Raw genomic sequence first — 17,101 nt, 5'->3', positions numbered from 1 at the left:
GTGGATGTCACCAGTCTTTGGAATTTGGTTGAAGTTAATCATTTGTGCAACGAAGAAGAAGCACATCCTGGAACAAGGTTACACTGTTGAGAGTTGCGCAGACGAAAAAAGGAGCATGGTTTGTTTACTTGCTGTATTGAATACAGATTGCCCCGTCTACAATTTGATCGATTATTAACATTTAAATATACCTACAGTTGTATTACAAAAGTAGTTTGAAATATTTTGGCAAAGTTTATAGGCAACTTTTGAAATGTTTTGTAGTGACGTTGTGTTTTGGGAAGCTGTTTTTTTCCGGATCAAACGCGCTTTATAAATTGACATTTTGGGTACATATCGACGGAATTAATTGAAAAAAAGGACCAATTGTGATGTTTATGGGACATATTGGAGTGCCAACAAAAGAAGCTCGTCAAAGGTAATGCATGTTTTATATTTTATTTCAGCGTTTTGTGTAGCGCCTGCAGGTTTGAAATATGCTACCCTCTTAATAATAATAAATGCCATTTTGCAGACGCTTTTATCCAAAGCGACTTACAGTCATGTGTGCATACATTCTACGTATGGGTGGTCCCGGGAATCGAACCCACTACCCTGGCGTTACAAGCGCCATGCTCTACCAACTGAGCTACAGAAGGACCAAGAAGGACCTCTTTATTGACATTGTGCTATCCTCAGATATTAGCTTCTTAATGCTTTCACCGAAAAGCCTTTTAAAAGTTGTTGGCTGGATTCACAATGAGTGTAGCTTTAATTGAGTATCTTACATGTGTGATTTAATGAATGTTTGATTTTATATCATTATTTGAAATTGCCACGCTGCATCTTCCCTGTTTTTTTCCCCCAAGTGATACGCAAGAGTCCCCTATACCATAAGAAGTTAAGGGCATCAGTTATTTATTTTACTGTTGCAGCCGACCTGTATACGGTTGAGTTGTCAGCGTACATAGACACGCAGGCTTCATTCAAGGTCAGTGGAAGGTCATTAGTAAAAATAGAAAAAAGTAATGGCCCTAGCCGGCTGCCCTGCGGTACATCACACTCAACTGAACTTGCATTAGAGAGGCTTTCATTAAAGAAAACCCTCTGCGTTCTATTAGCTAGGTAACTCTCAATCTATGAACTTGCATTAGAGAGGCTTTCATTACAGAAAACCCTCTGCGTTCTATTAGCTAGGTAACTCTCAATCTATGATAAGGCAGAGGATGTAAATCCATAACACTTAACATTTTTTTTTTCAGTAAATAGACTTCCAATTTGTAAGTCGCTCTGGATAAGAGCGTCTGCTAAATGACTTAAATGTAATGTAAATGTAGATTTTCGATCAATGTTATCAAAAGCTGCAATGAACAAACATCTCCCAGAAAGGTTCTTATTATCAATTTCTTTCAGCCAATCATCAGTCATCTGTGTCAGTGCCGAGCATGTTGCCCTTCCAAGCCCATTGCTGAACGCTTGGTTTTGGTTTATTTATAACAATCTGTAGGCTATGTAGGACTACAGTCATCAACAACCCCAACCATGTTAGAACATTGAAATGTCCTAGGCTATTGAAATGGGACGTTTTTGAAAACCCATGTAAGGCCTATTTGCATACCACTTATTTCCTTAATTCACAGTATTTTGCTCGTGTCCTCCTCTCTTCTGGGTGTCATCTCTGTCTATTCACAGGGTCTTTTCTATCCAGGCTTCTTGGGAAGTCCTTACCCCACTGAAGTTTAAATTAAAAATGGTTAATAAGGTAAGGGTTAAGGTTAGGTTGAGGGTTAGGTAAGGGTTATGATTACTGTTAAGTTTAGGGTAAGAATAGGGGATAAGATTTTAAGGTTTTAGGGTATGGACGTCCCAAGGATCCCGCATAGCAATAACCATATTCACAGTCTCCCTCGCGCATTCCTTCCTCACAATCATCCAATAGCCTGTGGATGTGGGCGGGAGCTCTCTCACACTGGTCCCCAAGTGCCTGAAGTTAAAACTGTGCGCGCAAATGTCTCATTGAGAATGCCGCTCTGTCACATTGACGCATGTATGGAATTTCACTCAGTCTCTCATTCATTTTTCTGTCTCCCCCTCTTCTGTAACGGATTTGAACTGTAGGATAGGATAACAACAACGGACCGGACACTTCTCCAAAACATACCGTTTAAAAGCGTTTGTGTTGGATTATATCCACTGACTCCCACTATGCTACTATTTTATAGATTGATCCTCCTTGCCGCGTCGCTGTCGGGTAGCGGCGTGGCACAGCTCACAGATAGCTACGGATTATCTTTCCCGTTGAGGTCAGAACTGTCTGAGGATGCGATACTGGTGGCAAATAACGGAATACGCGTGCCTTTCGGGAGATCCGTTTTCATTGATCCTGTCAATGATTTGGTGATTCAAACGCAACCGGGGGACCGGTGCAGTATCACCGTTCTGGATAACCAGCCGCTTTCCCAGAGACCAGGGCAACTGTCTCCCAAAAAGTTTCCGTGTGATTTCGGTCCCAACGACGTCACCTACTCCCACTTCGGCTCGAGGAGCCTGGCTAAGGACAGAGTGAGGCTACAGCTCAGGTATGATACTCAAACCGAAACCGTTATCATCCCATTCATGACGGAGGTAGAAGTGGTTTTTACGCAACTGGAGGTTCTCACCAAAAACATGCCGCTGACCGTTGCTAAATTGAACGGCGTTAGTAATGCCATTGATAAAAAGATTTTGGAATTCACTTATGACAGAAACTCTCAAAAATGCTATGTGAATTATTTAGCGAGTGGTAGCGCTCTCCCCAAGTACGGAAGACTTGTAGATGATGGACTCACTAAAATTATGGACTGTGACGAATTCATTCAATCTGACATCCGTTACAAGCACACGTTTGTTCACAAATCCCCCAACAGAGACTATGTGCCCATGGTTGTTGAACTATGTGATAAAGAGGGAAACAAAGTACAAGAGGAGTATTTCCAACTGATGATCCATTTCAAGGAGGGAGAGGCGAACACTCCTCCTAAACCCAGCTCCATGGCAATGCTGATGATGGAGGTGAGTCAGTTTGTGATGACAGCTCTGACCACTGACATGCTGGCTGCGGAGGACCTTGAGTCGAACCCTGATGAACTTATCTTTAACATCACCTCCCCCCTCTCTTATGAGGATGGTTATATAGTTAGCACGGATGACAGGAACCTACCCATCACCTCGTTTTACCAGAGTGACCTACGGGACCTGAAAATAGCCTACAAGCCCCCCTCCCTGGACTCAGACATGGAGAGGATCTTTCAGATAGAGTTTGAGGTGGTGGATCCGGACGTGGCTGTCTCGGACCCCTTTGCGTTCATGATTGTGGTGAAGCCGATTAACTCTCTGGCGCCGGTCGTGACGCTGAACACGGGTCAGCTGCTTTACGAAGGCCAGTCCCGCCCCCTTTTCTCTACCCACAACCTGGAGATTAGTGACGAGGACGACCTGGACAGTGTTACGGTAACTGTCGTTGACGGGCTCCGCCACGGCGACCTCACAGTCCTGGGGTTGCGCCGGAAGTACTTCACGGCTGCCGACCTGAATACGGGTGTGGTCATCTACCAACATGATGGCAGCGACACATACAGTGACAACATCGTCTTCAGAATGACAGATGGCAAGAATCAGGTATATATCTTATTTATGAAAATGTTTAATCGTATCAAATAATTCAGCATTCATTGCTATTGATACCATGTAATGTTAGTTTATTGAGAAAGTGACAAGAACAGAAAAGCCTGCCTCCCAATTACTGTCTTTCATGAACAACTCAGTGGCCTTGTGATTCAGATTGGAAGGTTTATGGGGTAGATCCCTGGCCGAGTGCTAATGAACAGTTGTGGCCTTGTGGTCCTCCTTCAGATTGGAAGGTTTGGGGGTAGATCCCTGGCCGAGTGCTAATGAACAGTTGTGGCCTTGTGGTCCTCCTTCAGATTGGAAGGTTTGTGGGTAGATCCCTGGCCGAGTGCTAATGAACAGTTGTGGCCTTATGGTCCTCCTTCAGATTGGAAGGTTTGGGGGTAGATCCCTGGCCGAGTGCTAATGAACAGTTGTGGCCTTGTGGTCCTCCTTCAGATTGGAAGGTTTGGGGGTAGATCCCTGGCCGAGTGCTAATGAACAGTTGTGGCCTTGTGGTCCTCCTTCAGATTGGAAGGTTTGGGGTAGAAGTGCTAATGAACAGTTGTGGCCTTGTGGTTCTCCTTCAGATTGGAAGGTTTGGGGGTAGATCCCTGGCCGAGTGCTAATGAACAGTTGTGGCCTTGTGGTCCTCCTTCAGATTGGAAGGTTTGTGGGTAGATCCCTGGCCGAGTGCTAATGAACAGTTGTGGCCTTATGGTCCTCCTTCAGATTGGAAGGTTTGGGGGTAGATCCCTGGCCGAGTGCTAATGAACAGTTGTGGCCTTGTGGTCCTCCTTCAGATTGGAAGGTTTGGGGGTAGATCCCTGGCCGAGTGCTAATGAACAGTTGTGGCCTTGTGGTCCTCCTTCAGATTGGAAGGTTTGGGGGTAGATCCCTGGCCGAGTGCTAATGAACAGTTGTGGCCTTGTGGTCCTCCTTCAGATTGGAAGGTTTGGGGGTAGATCCCTGGCCGAGTGCTAATGAACAGTTGTGGCCTTGTGGTCCTCCTTCAGATTGGAAGGTTTGGGGGTAGATCCCTGGCCGAGTGCTAATGAACAGTTGTGGCCTTATGGTCCTCCTTCAGATTGGAAGGTTTGGGGGTAGATCCCTGGCCGAGTGCTAATGAACAGTTGTGGCCTTATGGTCCTCCTTCAGATTGGAAGGTTTGGGGGTAGATCCCTGGCCGAGTGCTAATGAACAGTTGTGGCGTTATGGTCCTCCTTCAGATTGGAAGGTTTGGGGGTAGATCCCTGGCCGAGTGCTAATGAACAGTTGAAAAATCAAATCAAATCAAATGTTATATGTCACATCCGCCGAATACAACAATGCTTACTTACAAGTCCTTTAACCAACAATGCAGTTTTATGAAAATAGATTTAAGAAAATATTTACTAAATTGGAAAAATTGAAAAGATAATAAATCATTTATTTCAAAAAAAGTAACAATAAAATTGAAAAAATAATAAATCATTTATTTTTAAAAAGTAACAATAAAATATCAATAGCGAGGATACAGTTGAAGTTGGAAGTTTACATACACTTAGGTTGGAGTCATTAAAACTAATTTTTCAACCACTCCACAAATTTCTTGTTAACAAACTATAGTTTTGGCAAGTCGGTTAGGACATCTACATTGTGCATGACACAATACAAATCAAATCAAATCAAATTTTATTTGTCACATACACATGGTTAGCAGATGTTAATGCGAGTTTAGCGAAATGCTTGTGCTTCTAGTTCCGACAATGCAGTGATAACCAACAAGTAATCTAACTAACAATTCCAAAACTACTGTCTTATACACAGTGTAAGGGGATAAAGAATATGTACATGATATATGAATGAGTGATTTACAGTAGGGGTAGTATATACATATGAGATGAGTATGTAGACAAAGTAAACAAAGTGGCATAGTTAAAGTGGCTAGTGATACATGTATTACATAAGGATGCAGTCGATGATGTATGAACAGTATATACGTATGCATATGAGAGAATAATGTAGGGGTAACATTATATAAGGTAGCATTGTTTAAAGTTGCCATCATTTCCCTTCATTATTAAAGTGGCTGCAGTTGGGTCAGTGTCAATGACAGTGTGTTGGAGCAGCCACTCAATGTTAGTGGTGGCTGTTTAACAGTCTGATGGCCTTGAGATAGAAGCTGTTTTTCAGTCTCTCGGTCCCAGCTTTGATGCACCTGTACTGACCTCGCCTTCTGGATGATAGCGGGGTGAACAGGCAGTGGTTCGGGTGGTTGATGTCCTTGATGATCTTTATGGCCTTCCTGTAACATCTTGGGGGCAGATTGTGCAGACCTCAAGGTTTGAGGGCGGGGTAGATCCAGGCGGTGGCCAGGATGCGATTGTGCATCTGTAGAATGAGTGCTTTTGGTGACAAGCCGAATTTCTTCAGCCTCCTGAGGTTGAAGAGGCGCTGCTGCGCTTCTTCACGACGCTGTCAGTGTCCTCAGTTTGTCTGTGATGTGTATGTTGAGGAACTTAAAAGCTACCCTCTCCACTACTGTTCCATTGTGGATAGGGGTGTTCCCTCTGCTGTTTCCTAGTCCACAATCATCTCCTTAGTTTTGTTGACGTTGAGTGTGAGGTTATTTTCCTGACACCACCTCCGAGGGCCCTCACCTCCTCCCTGTAGGCCGTGCTCGTCGCTGTTGGTAATGAGCCCACCAGTTGTGTCGGCAAACTTGATGATTGAGTTCGCAGTCGTGGGTGAACAGGGAGTACAGGAGAGGGCTCAGAACGCACCCTTGTGGGGCCCCGTGTTGAGGATCAGCGGGGAGGAGATGTTGTTTACCCTCACCACCTGGGGCGGCCCGTCAGGAATCCAGTACCCAGTTGCACAGGGGGGGCCGAGACCCAGGGTCTCGAGCTTGATGAATGAGGGTACTATGGTGTTGAATGCCGAGCTGTAGTCGATGAACAGCATTCTTCTTGTCCAGGTGGGTTAGGGCAGTGTGCAGTGTGGTTGAGATTGCATCGTCTGTGGACCTATTTGGGCGGTAAGCAAATTGGAGTGGGTCTAGGGTGTCAGGTAGGGTGGAGGTGATATGGTCCTTGACTAGTCTCTCAAAGCACTTCATGATGACGGAAGTGAGTGCTTCGTTTAGCTCAGTTACCTTAGCTTTCTTGGGAACAGGAACAATGGTGGCCCTCTTGAAGCATGTGGGAACAGCAGACTGGTATAGGGATTGATTGAATATGTCCGTAAACACACCGGCCAGCTGGTCTGCGCATGCTCTGAGGGCGCGGCTGGGGATGCCGTCTGGGCCTGTAGCCTTTTAACACGTTTAAATGTCTTACTCACCTCGGCTGCAGTGAAGGAGAGACCGCATGTTTTCGTTGCAGGCCGTGTCAGTGGCACTGTATTGTCCTCAAAGCGGGCAAAAAAGTTATTTAGTCTGCCTGGGAGCAAGACATCCTGGTCCGTGACTGGGCTGGGTTTCTTCTTGTAGTCCGTGATTGACTGTAGACCCTGCCACATGCCTCTTGTGTCTGAGCCATTGAATTGAGATTCCACTTTGACTCTGTACTGACGCTTAGCTTGTTTAATGGCCTTGCGGAGGGAATAGCTGCATTGTTTATATTCGGACATGTTACCAGACACCTTGCCCTGATTAAAAGCAGTGGTTCGCGCTTTCAGTTTCACGCGAATGCTGCCATCAATCCACGGTTTCTGGTTAGGGAATGTTTTTATCGTTGCTATGGGAACGACATCTTCGAACGTTCTAATCAATCAGCGTATTCGTCAATATTTTTATCTGACGCAATACGAAATATGTCCCAGTCCACGTGATGGAAGCAGTCTTGGAGTGTGGAGTCAGCTTGTTCGGACCAGCGTTGGACAGACCTCAGCGTGGGAGCCTCTTGTTTTAGCTTCTGCCTGTAGGCAGGGATCAGCAAAATGGAGTCGTGGTCAGCTTTTCCGAAAGGGGCAGGGCCTTATATGCGTCGCGGAAGTTAGAGTAACAATGATCCAAGGTTTTTCCACCCCTGGTTGCGCAATCGATATGCTGATAAAATTTAGGGAGTCTTGTTTTCAGATTAGCTTTGTTAAAATCCCCAGCTACAATGAATGCAGCCTCCGGATAAATGGTTTCCAGTTTGCAAAGAGTTAAATAAAGTTTGTTCAGAGCCATCGATGTGTCTGCTTGGGGGGGGGGGATATATACGGCTGTGATTATAATCGAAGAGAATTCTCTTGGAAGATAATGCGGTCTACATTTGATTGTGAGGAATTCTAAATCAGGTGAACAGAAGGATTTGAGTTCCTGTATGTTTCCTTCATCACACCATGTCTCGTTAGTCATGAGGCATACGCCCCCGCCACTCTTCTTACCAGAAAGATGTTTGTTTCTGTCGGCGCGATGCGTGGAGAAACCCGTTGGCTGCACCGCATCGGATAGCGTCTTCCCAGTAAGCCATGTTTCCGTGAAGCAGAGAACGTTGCAGTCTCTGATGTCCTCTGGAATGCCACCCTTGCTCGGATTTCGTCAACCTTGTTGTCAAGAGACTGACATTGGCAAGAAGAATGCTGGGGAGTGGTGCGCGATGTGCCCTTTTCGGAGTCTGACCAGAATACCGCCTCGTTTCCCTCTTTTTCGGAGTCGTTTTCTTGGGTCGCTGCATGCGATCCATTCTGTTGTCCTGTTTGTAAGGCAGAACACAGGATCCGCGTCGCGGAAAACATATTCTTGGTCGTACTGATGGTGAGTTGACGCTGATCTTATATTCAGTAGTTCTTCTCGACTGTATGTAATGAAACCTAAGATGACCTGGGGTACTAATGTAAGAAATAACACGTAAAAAAACAAAAAACTGCATAGTTTCCTAGGAACGCGAAGCGAGGCGGCCATCTCTGTCGGCGCCGGAAGTACACTACATATTTCCAACAGAAGTTTACAGACAGATTGTGGGTCTTCCAAATGCACAATGACCCCAAGCATACTTCCAAAGTTGTGGCAAAATGGCTAAACCTCTTATGGCTGGGGGCAGTATTGAGTAGCTTGGATGAATAAGGCACCCAGAGTAAACTGCCTGCTATTCAGGCCCAGAAGCTAAGATATGCATATTATTAGTAGCTTTGGATAGAGAACACTCTGAAGTTTCTGAAACGGTTTGAATGATGTCTGTGAGTATAACAAAACTCATATGGCAGGCAAAAACCTGAGAAAAAAATCCAACCAGGTAGTGGGAAATCTGAGGATTGTAGTTTTTCAAGTCATTGCCTATCGAATATACAGTGTCTATGGGGTCATATTGCACTTCCTACGGCTTTCACTAGATGTCAACAGTCTTTAGAACCTTGTTTGATGCTTCTACTGTGAGGAGGGGGGAATGGGAGCTGAATGAGTCAGAGGTCTGCCAGAGTGGCATGAGCTGATCACACGCGTTCACTTGAGAGTTAGCTATGTTCCATTGCATTTCTACAGACAAAGGAATTCTCTGGTTGGAACATTATTGAAGATTTATGATAAAAACATCCTAAAGATTTATTCTATACTTTGTTTGACATTTTTCTACGAACTGTAATATGACTTCTCTTCTGAACTTTCGCCTGGCCTTGCCCACGCGTCGTGAGTTTGGATTGTGTAATAAACGCACAAACAAAAAGGAAGTATTTGGACATAAATGATGGACTTTATCGAACAAATCAAACATTAACTGTGGAACTGGGATTTCTGGGAGTGCATTCTGATGAAGATCATCAAAGGTAAGTGAATATTTATAATGCTATTGCAGATATCAGTATGGCTTGTTTTGTTGTCTGAGCACTGTACTCAGATTATTGCATGGTAAAGTTTTTTTTCTGTAAAGTTTTTTAAAAATCTGACACAGCGGTTTCATTAAGGAGAAGTTTATCTAAAGTTCCATGCATAACAGTTGTATCTTTTATCAATGTTTTTTATGAGTATTTCTGTAAATTGATGTGGCTCTCTGCAAAATCACCGGATATTTGGAATCAAAACAATACTGAACGTAATGCGCCAATGTAAACTGAGATTTTTGGATATAAATATGAACTTTATCGAACAAAACATACATGTATTGTGTAACATGAAGTCCTATGAGTGTCATCTGATGAAGATCATCAAAGGTTAGTGATTCCTTTTATCTCTATTTCTGCTTTTTGAGACTCCTCTCTTTGGCTGGAAAAATAGCTGTGTTTTTCTGTGACTAGGTGCTGACCTACCAAAATCGTTTGGTGTGCTTTCGTCGTAAAGCCTTTTTGAAATCGGACACTGTGGTGGGGTTAACAACAAGCTTATCTTTAAAATGGTGTAAAATACTTGTATGTTTGAGGAATTTTAATTATGAGATTGCTGTTGTTGTGAATTTGGCGCCCTGCACTTTCACTGGCTGTTGTCATATCGATCCCGTTTGCGAGATCTAAGCCATAAGAAGTTTTAAGGACAACAACGTCAAGGTATTGGAGTGGCCATCACAAAGCCCTCACCTCAATCCTATAGAAAATGTGTGGGCAGAACTGAAAAAGCGTGTTCAAGCAAGGAGGCCAACAAACCTGATTCAGTCATACCAGCTCTGTCAGGAGGAATGGGCCAAAATTCACCCAACTTATTTGGAAGCTTGTGGAAGGCTACCCGAAACGTTTGACCCAAGTTAAACAATTTAAAGGCAATGCTACCAAATACTAATTGAGTGTATGTAAACTTCTGACCCACTGGGAATGGCTTGCAATCAAGGTCTTGCTCCGGAAAGCGTAACCACACAGTTGTCCGGAACAGCTGGTGCTCTCATGAATGCTTCAGTGTTGCTTGCCTCAAAGCGAGCATAAAAGGCATTTAGCCCATTTGCAAGGCTCGCATCCCAATACTTCTCTGCTTGGCACTGTGATAGACTAGCGTCCTCTCATGGGGATGTACATGTACATTAAGCTTCCTCATGCTACAGAAACAGGACATAGGCTGTGGGCCATTCTGGCTTGAACAAGGCTTTACCACCTTAATGACCACACTAATTTGTGTTCTTCGACCATGCTGGTCATTTATGAACATTTGAACATCTTGGCCATGTTCTGTTATAATCTCCACCCGGCACAGCCAGAAGAGGACTGGCCACCCCACATAGCCTGGTTCCTCTCTAGGTTTCTTCCTAGGTTTTGGCCTTTCTAGGGAGTTTTTCCTAGCCACCGTGCTTCTACACCTGCATTGCTTGCTGTTTGGGGTTTTAGGCAGGGTTTCTGTACAGCACTTTGAGATATCAGCTGATGTACGAAGGGCTATATAAATACATTTTATTTGATTATTTTCATTCCTACTTTATCAGTCCAGCAACTACGTTTTTAAGTATGTTGTGGTGTTGCTGTTGTTAGTAATAAGAGGGGGATCCAGTGCATTGTGTATTTCTATAGACCTTATTGAAATAAACCTCTCTCTCTCTCTCTCTCTCTCTCTCTCTCTCTCTCTCTCTCTCTCTCTCTCTCTCTCTCTCTCTCTCTCTCGCTCTCGCAGGTGGAGTTCCTGTTTCCCTTGACGATTGTTCCCGTGGACGACGAGCCTCCCATCATCAATGTCAACACTGGTCTTGTGCTCTTCAAGAACCAGATTATGGCTATCTCTCCTCTGATGCTCAGCGCCGCTGACATCGACTCAGAAGATTCCACGATCAAATTCATGATCGAGCCGCCATTCTCGACCATCGGGGGGTTGCTGCTGAGGCAGTCCGACGCCCCAGAGGACCCAGAGTCATGGAAGTTCAACGCTGAGGATGAGGTGTATGAGAAGGAGGTGACAGAGTGGCTGCAGAAAGACATCACAGATGGGAAGGTGTTCTATAAACACACCGGACCACATAACACTGACACAGTCATAGACCATTTTGTGTTCAAAGTTCATGACGACAATGACCCGCCTAACGAATCGGACGAGAGCACGTTCACCATCAGGGTTCTACCCATCGACGACCTTCCCCCTGAGCTTTTTCCCGGTACCACGCTCCAAGTGACTGTTCAGGAGTACCAGCTGACTCATTTCGGTAAGAACATGCTTCTCTACACCGATCTAGACTCTGAGGAGCACGACCTGAAATATACAGTGATCCAGCCGCCAACAGACACAGACGAGAACAGCCCGGTCGTGTTCGGGTCCATTGTTCTGACTGAGAGTCCCGACACTGAGGTCAATGAGTTCACACAGGCTCAGGTCAACCACCACAAGATATCCTACAGTCCTCCCGACCAGGAGCTGGGCATCACGGCTCACGTCCTCCAGTTCCGATTCTCTGTCGAAGACACGGCCGGGAATAGCGTCGAGGGGGCTTTCAGGATTTTCCTCCATCCAGTTGACAACAAACCACCACAGATCACTAACACTGGCTTTTCTGTGTTTGAGCAAGGCATGCATGTGATATCCAGTGCTGAGTTGGACACATCAGACCCAGACACAGACAGTAAACAGATATCGTTTACCCTCAGCCAGCCTCCGCTGCACGGCCAAGTCCAGCATGCCTTCTCAGACCTACCCAAAGGGGGAGCTTTCTTCCTAGAGGACATCTCGGACAGGAAGATCATATACGTCCAAAACGGCAACGAGACAGTGAGCGACGTGTTCCAACTCGACGTCAGCGATGGGATCCATGTTGTCACGGTTAAAGTCAGAGTCGTCGTGAAGCCCGTTGACGACGAGACGCCGGCTGTCAGTTTACCGGCCGGGACGGTCGGTTCACATATGGACGTCCTAGAGAATGGAGCTATGGAGATCACTACGAGTGTCCTCCAGGGGTGGGACGAGGACACCGACGACCTCCAGCGGACCTTCATCATCGAGAATGCGCCCGTTTTTGGTGTCATCCTGGTTGCCGGGGCACATGCCGTGAAGTTCACCCAAGTCGACATCATCAACGGTTTAGTGGTGTATGCCCACACCGGCGGAGAGATTGGGCTGACGTCCATCATGGACAGCTTCAACCTCACCCTAACTGACATGTCAGATGATTGGTCAGTGGGCGGGAACAAGGTCAACGGTGTCCACGTCCGTGTCACAATCATCCCCGTTGACAACCAGGCCCCTGAGGTAACCGTGGGTGACCAGTTCATCGTTGTCGAAGGAGAGAAGTATGCCATCGGAACACAGTATTTAAAGGCCGAAGACAAAGACACAACCAGTGATGATATTCTCTGCACCATCATCGTCCAGCCCACGTCTGGTTATGTGGAGAACATCTCCCCAGCTCCTGGATCAGAGAGTTCACGGTCAGGGACGGCAGTCAGCGCCTTCTACATCAGAGACATCAGAGAAGGACATGTATATTATGTTCAGAGTATCCACAAGGGGTTAGAACCCGTAGAGGACAGGTTCACATTTAGATGCTCCGACGGTATCAACTTATCAAAAAAGCATTTCTTCCCTATTGTGATTATTCCGGCTAATGATGAAAAGCCAGAGATTTACTTGAGGGAGATAGTTGTGATGGAGGGGATGAATATAGTCATAGACACTCATCTCCTGAACGGAGCAGACACTGATATCCCAGCAGAGGAGCTGACTTTCATCATCTCCAAACTGCCCAAACACGGCTTTATCCTCAATCAGCTAGCCACAGGCTCAGTCCCAGTCATAAACTTCACCTTAGAGCAGATTAGGGAAGCTTCCAGTTTCATCTACGAACATGACGACTCTGAGACCACCGAGGACAGCTTTGACGTCATTCTAACAGACGGGAAATATTCAGTAGAGAGAACCGCCATGGTTATGATCATCGGCCTCGACGACGAGACGCTGAGAATGCTGGTTAATGTCGGTCTGCAGGTGGAAGTAGGTGAGGCGAAAGAGATCAACAACAGGGTCCTCAAAGCCACCGACTCGGACGATGGAGCGTTGACGTATGTGATCCGCTTCGGTCCTGTTCAGGTTCTTCAGAGGAAAACCCCATCTGGTTCTCTGGAGAACATTGTGTTAGGCATGAATTTCACACAGAAGGATGTGGACAAAAGGTTGATTGTTTACACACACAATGGTCAGGAAGGCATCCGTGACCTGGTCAAGTTGGACGTCACCGACGGCATGAACCCTCTGATCGATCGTTACTTCTACATCACCATCAGGTGCATCGACATGGTCTTCCCAGACGTGGTCAGCAAGGGAGTCTCTCTGAAGGAAGGCGGTAGAGTGACATTGACCACAGATCTTCTCAGTACTAGCGATCTCGACAGTCCAGGTGAACGTTTGGTGTTCACCATCACCAGAGCTCCAGTTAGAGGACACCTGGAGTGTAGTGATACACCATGGATCCCCATCGTGTCATTCACCCAACTCCAGCTGGCTGGCAGTAAAATCTACTACATCCATACCTCGGACGACGAAGTCAAGATGGACAGTTTTGAGTTTGAGGTAACCGACGGTTACAACCCGGTGTTCCGTTCTTTCCGAGTCGCTATCGTGGAAGTGGATAACAAGAAACCAGTTTTAACGTTTCACAGACTCGTGGTCACCGAGGGGCAGAGTAAACTCCTCACGCCATTCGAGCTGACCGCAGAGGACCAGGACACAGCTGACCTGTTGTTGAAGTTCACCGTCACCCAACCACCAGCGCACGGAAAACTCCTCTATAACCACACCTCACCGGTCACCATCTTCACCAAGCAAGACCTCAGCGAGAACCTCATCAGCTACAAACACGATGGCACCGAGACCTCCGAAGATTCCTTCTCATTTACTATGACCGACGGGACGCACACTGACTTCTACGTGTTCTCCGACACGGTGTTCGAGACACGGCGCCCACAGACAATGAATATCATGGTGGTGGCCATGGATAACAGTGTACCTCAGCTGGTGGTGAATAAGGGCGCCCCGACACTGAGGATCCTGTCCACGGGGCACCTGGGGTTCCTCGTGACCTCCACGGTACTACGGGCGTTGGACAGGGACAGCGTTCCGGCTTCCTTAGTGTTCCACGTCACCACGGAACCCAAGCATGGTTACCTCATCAATCTGGGCAAAGGGAACGACTCCATCGACACCTTCAGTCAAGGTAAGACACCAGCCAATCGGTATTATTGATTATTGATTGTTTGATCGATTGATTGCTTCGGGTATATGATTTCTTATCACTTAGTTATGTTGATTGATTGATAGATTAATTGATAGATTAATTGATTGATTGATATATTACTTTATTGATAGATTCGTTGATTGATTGATAGATTGATTGATTGACAAATATATTGATTGATTGACAGATTGATTGATATATATATATATTAATTCATTGATTGACAGATACATACATTGATTGATTGATAGATACATTGATATATAGATTAATTGATTGATAGATTAATTGATTGATTGACATATTAATTGATTGATTGATATATTCATTGATATATAGATTCATTGATTGATTGACAGATAGATGAATTGATTGATTGATTCATTCATTGAATGATTGATAGTTTCATTGATTGATTGACAGATAGATGAATTGATTTATTGATAGAATCATTGATGGATTGATTGAATTTATTTCATGATTTTCTAAAACAGTTGCTTATTTACTGAGGCTTTGTTCAAATCTATATAGACACGATAATTGAACACAGCTAAGCATTCACACATATATTTACACATTCCCTCTGTTCATAATTACTAGATAATGATTTAACCACCCAATGCATTACAAAGATTTTATTTAAATCGGGATAATTATTAATCTAACTGGCAAGTACTGGCTGGGGAATTGAAATGTTAATCTATGGGGGAGGGAGGTATTAGCTGCAATTTAGATGTTAATTACAGCCTTGCTCTTCAGAGTGTGATTAACAGGGGAAAATAGTGGCTGCGGTTGTATGTTAACTGCGACCCCTGGTCTCTGCTCATCTGGCAATCCAGGCAGACTAAAGCATATTCACAAGGTATTTCAACTATTACAAATATTATTTGACCTCAGGTCTGCATGGTGGGAGCACACTGTAGACCAGTGTCTATCAACCTGTTTTAAACTGTGGCAGACCTTGACCGTTTTCTTTTTCTTCAGCAGCAGCATACCTACTCTATCTCATTTGATCTACATTGGAAATAATCTATTTTCTTTGACACTTTTTTAAAGAGATTAAATAGGCTCCAAATGTCCAAATCATCTGAAAGTATATAAAAAATAATTGTGAAGCAAAAAAAAAATAACTTATTAAAAATGTTTTGAACATGATGCGTGACAAATGCTTACATCGGTCCCGTGAATTGAATGAGATTTGATTCCACAATGACACAACAGTAACTCTTACAAAACAATTGCAATTTTAAAACTACAGACTTTACCAAAAACACTACAGTAAATACTATAGTATTTAACCATAGTACATTTACATTTACATTTAAGTCATTTAGCAGACGCTCTTATCCATAGTATACTTTAATATTTTTTTCATGTTGGCCACAATAGTGCTCCAAGTGTCAAAACTCAAAAGTGAGTGTTCCAAAAAATTATCAAGACAAGGAGAAGTTTTGTGGCACCCCTGAGAGTTTCAAAAGGCAGACCTGAGAGTTCCAAAAGGCAGACCTGAGAGTTCCAAAAGGCAGACCTGAGAGTTCCAAAAGGCACACCTGAGAGTTCCAAAAGGCACACCTGAGAGTTCCAAAAGGCACACCTGAGAGTTCCAAAAGGCAGACCTGAGAGTTCCAAAAGGCACCCCTGAGAGTTCCAAAAGGCACCCCTGAGAGATCCAAAAGGCACACCTGAGAGTTCCAAAAGGCACACCTGAGAGTTCCAAAAGGCAGACCTGAGAGTTCCTCAAGGCACACCTGAGAGTTCCAAAAGGCACACCTGAGAGATCCAAAAGGCACCCCTGAGAGTTCCAAAAGGCACCCCTGAGAGTTCCAAAAGGCACCCCTGAGAGTTCCAAAAGGCACCCCTGAGAGTTCCAAAAGGCACCCCTGAGAGTTCCAAAAGGCACACCTGAGAGTTCCTCAAGGTACACCAGTTTGGGGACATGTTTAATTCTGGGCTGCTTCGGTACAGTGGCTTGTTCAATGAGATGAGCAAAGTAAAGGATCATGGGTAAGAGGTCAGAGAAAGTGTAGGTGTGTGTGCATGATTGTGTGTGTATGAGAGACGGCAATCAATCGAATAATGTAAGATAATTCTCTGTAAAACACTTTAGAAGTGTAGTGATCTGCGTAAGATAATTCTCTGTAAAACACTTTAGAAGTTAGTGATCTGAGAGTTCCAAAAGATAATTCTCTGAGAGTTAAAACACTTTAGAAGTGTAGTGATAGGTGTCTTTATGTGCATGCTGAGAGTTTGTAAAGGCACCCTGAGAGTTCCACAAGTCTAGGATTCAAACCCAGTCATAAGGAGGCGAGGAGAGAGGCACCTGAGGTGTGGAGGGTTGTGCTAGATGGTTCCAATACATGTTCAAGTCGCGTCAGGAAGAGTTTTTTTTTGCATTTTTGTTAACCTTAACCCTATTTTTCCATCCTGTTACGTTAATTCCAAAAGGC

The 17,101-nt window shown here is 44.8% G+C and overlaps 1 protein-coding gene across 1 annotated transcript in view; it reads left to right on the top strand.

The window, feature by feature from the left end:
- The first annotated feature begins 2,168 nt into the window (after positions 1-2,168).
- The window catches only part of LOC118385708 (FRAS1-related extracellular matrix protein 2-like), a 264,046-nt gene continuing 249,113 nt past the window's right edge, over positions 2,169-17,101 (top strand). The window contains exons 1-2 of the mRNA XM_052521742.1: positions 2,169-3,636; positions 11,114-14,633. Coding sequence (XP_052377702.1) covers positions 2,185-3,636; positions 11,114-14,633 — 4,972 coding nt within the window. The 5' untranslated portion in view covers positions 2,169-2,184. The remainder of the gene's footprint in view (positions 3,637-11,113; positions 14,634-17,101) is intronic.

The sequence above is a fragment of the Oncorhynchus keta genome, chromosome 6, assembly GCF_023373465.1.
Source record: "Oncorhynchus keta strain PuntledgeMale-10-30-2019 chromosome 6, Oket_V2, whole genome shotgun sequence".
In the NCBI taxonomy this organism is placed as follows: domain Eukaryota; kingdom Metazoa; phylum Chordata; class Actinopteri; order Salmoniformes; family Salmonidae; genus Oncorhynchus; species Oncorhynchus keta.
This window is presented reverse-complemented; position numbering and strand designations above follow the sequence as displayed.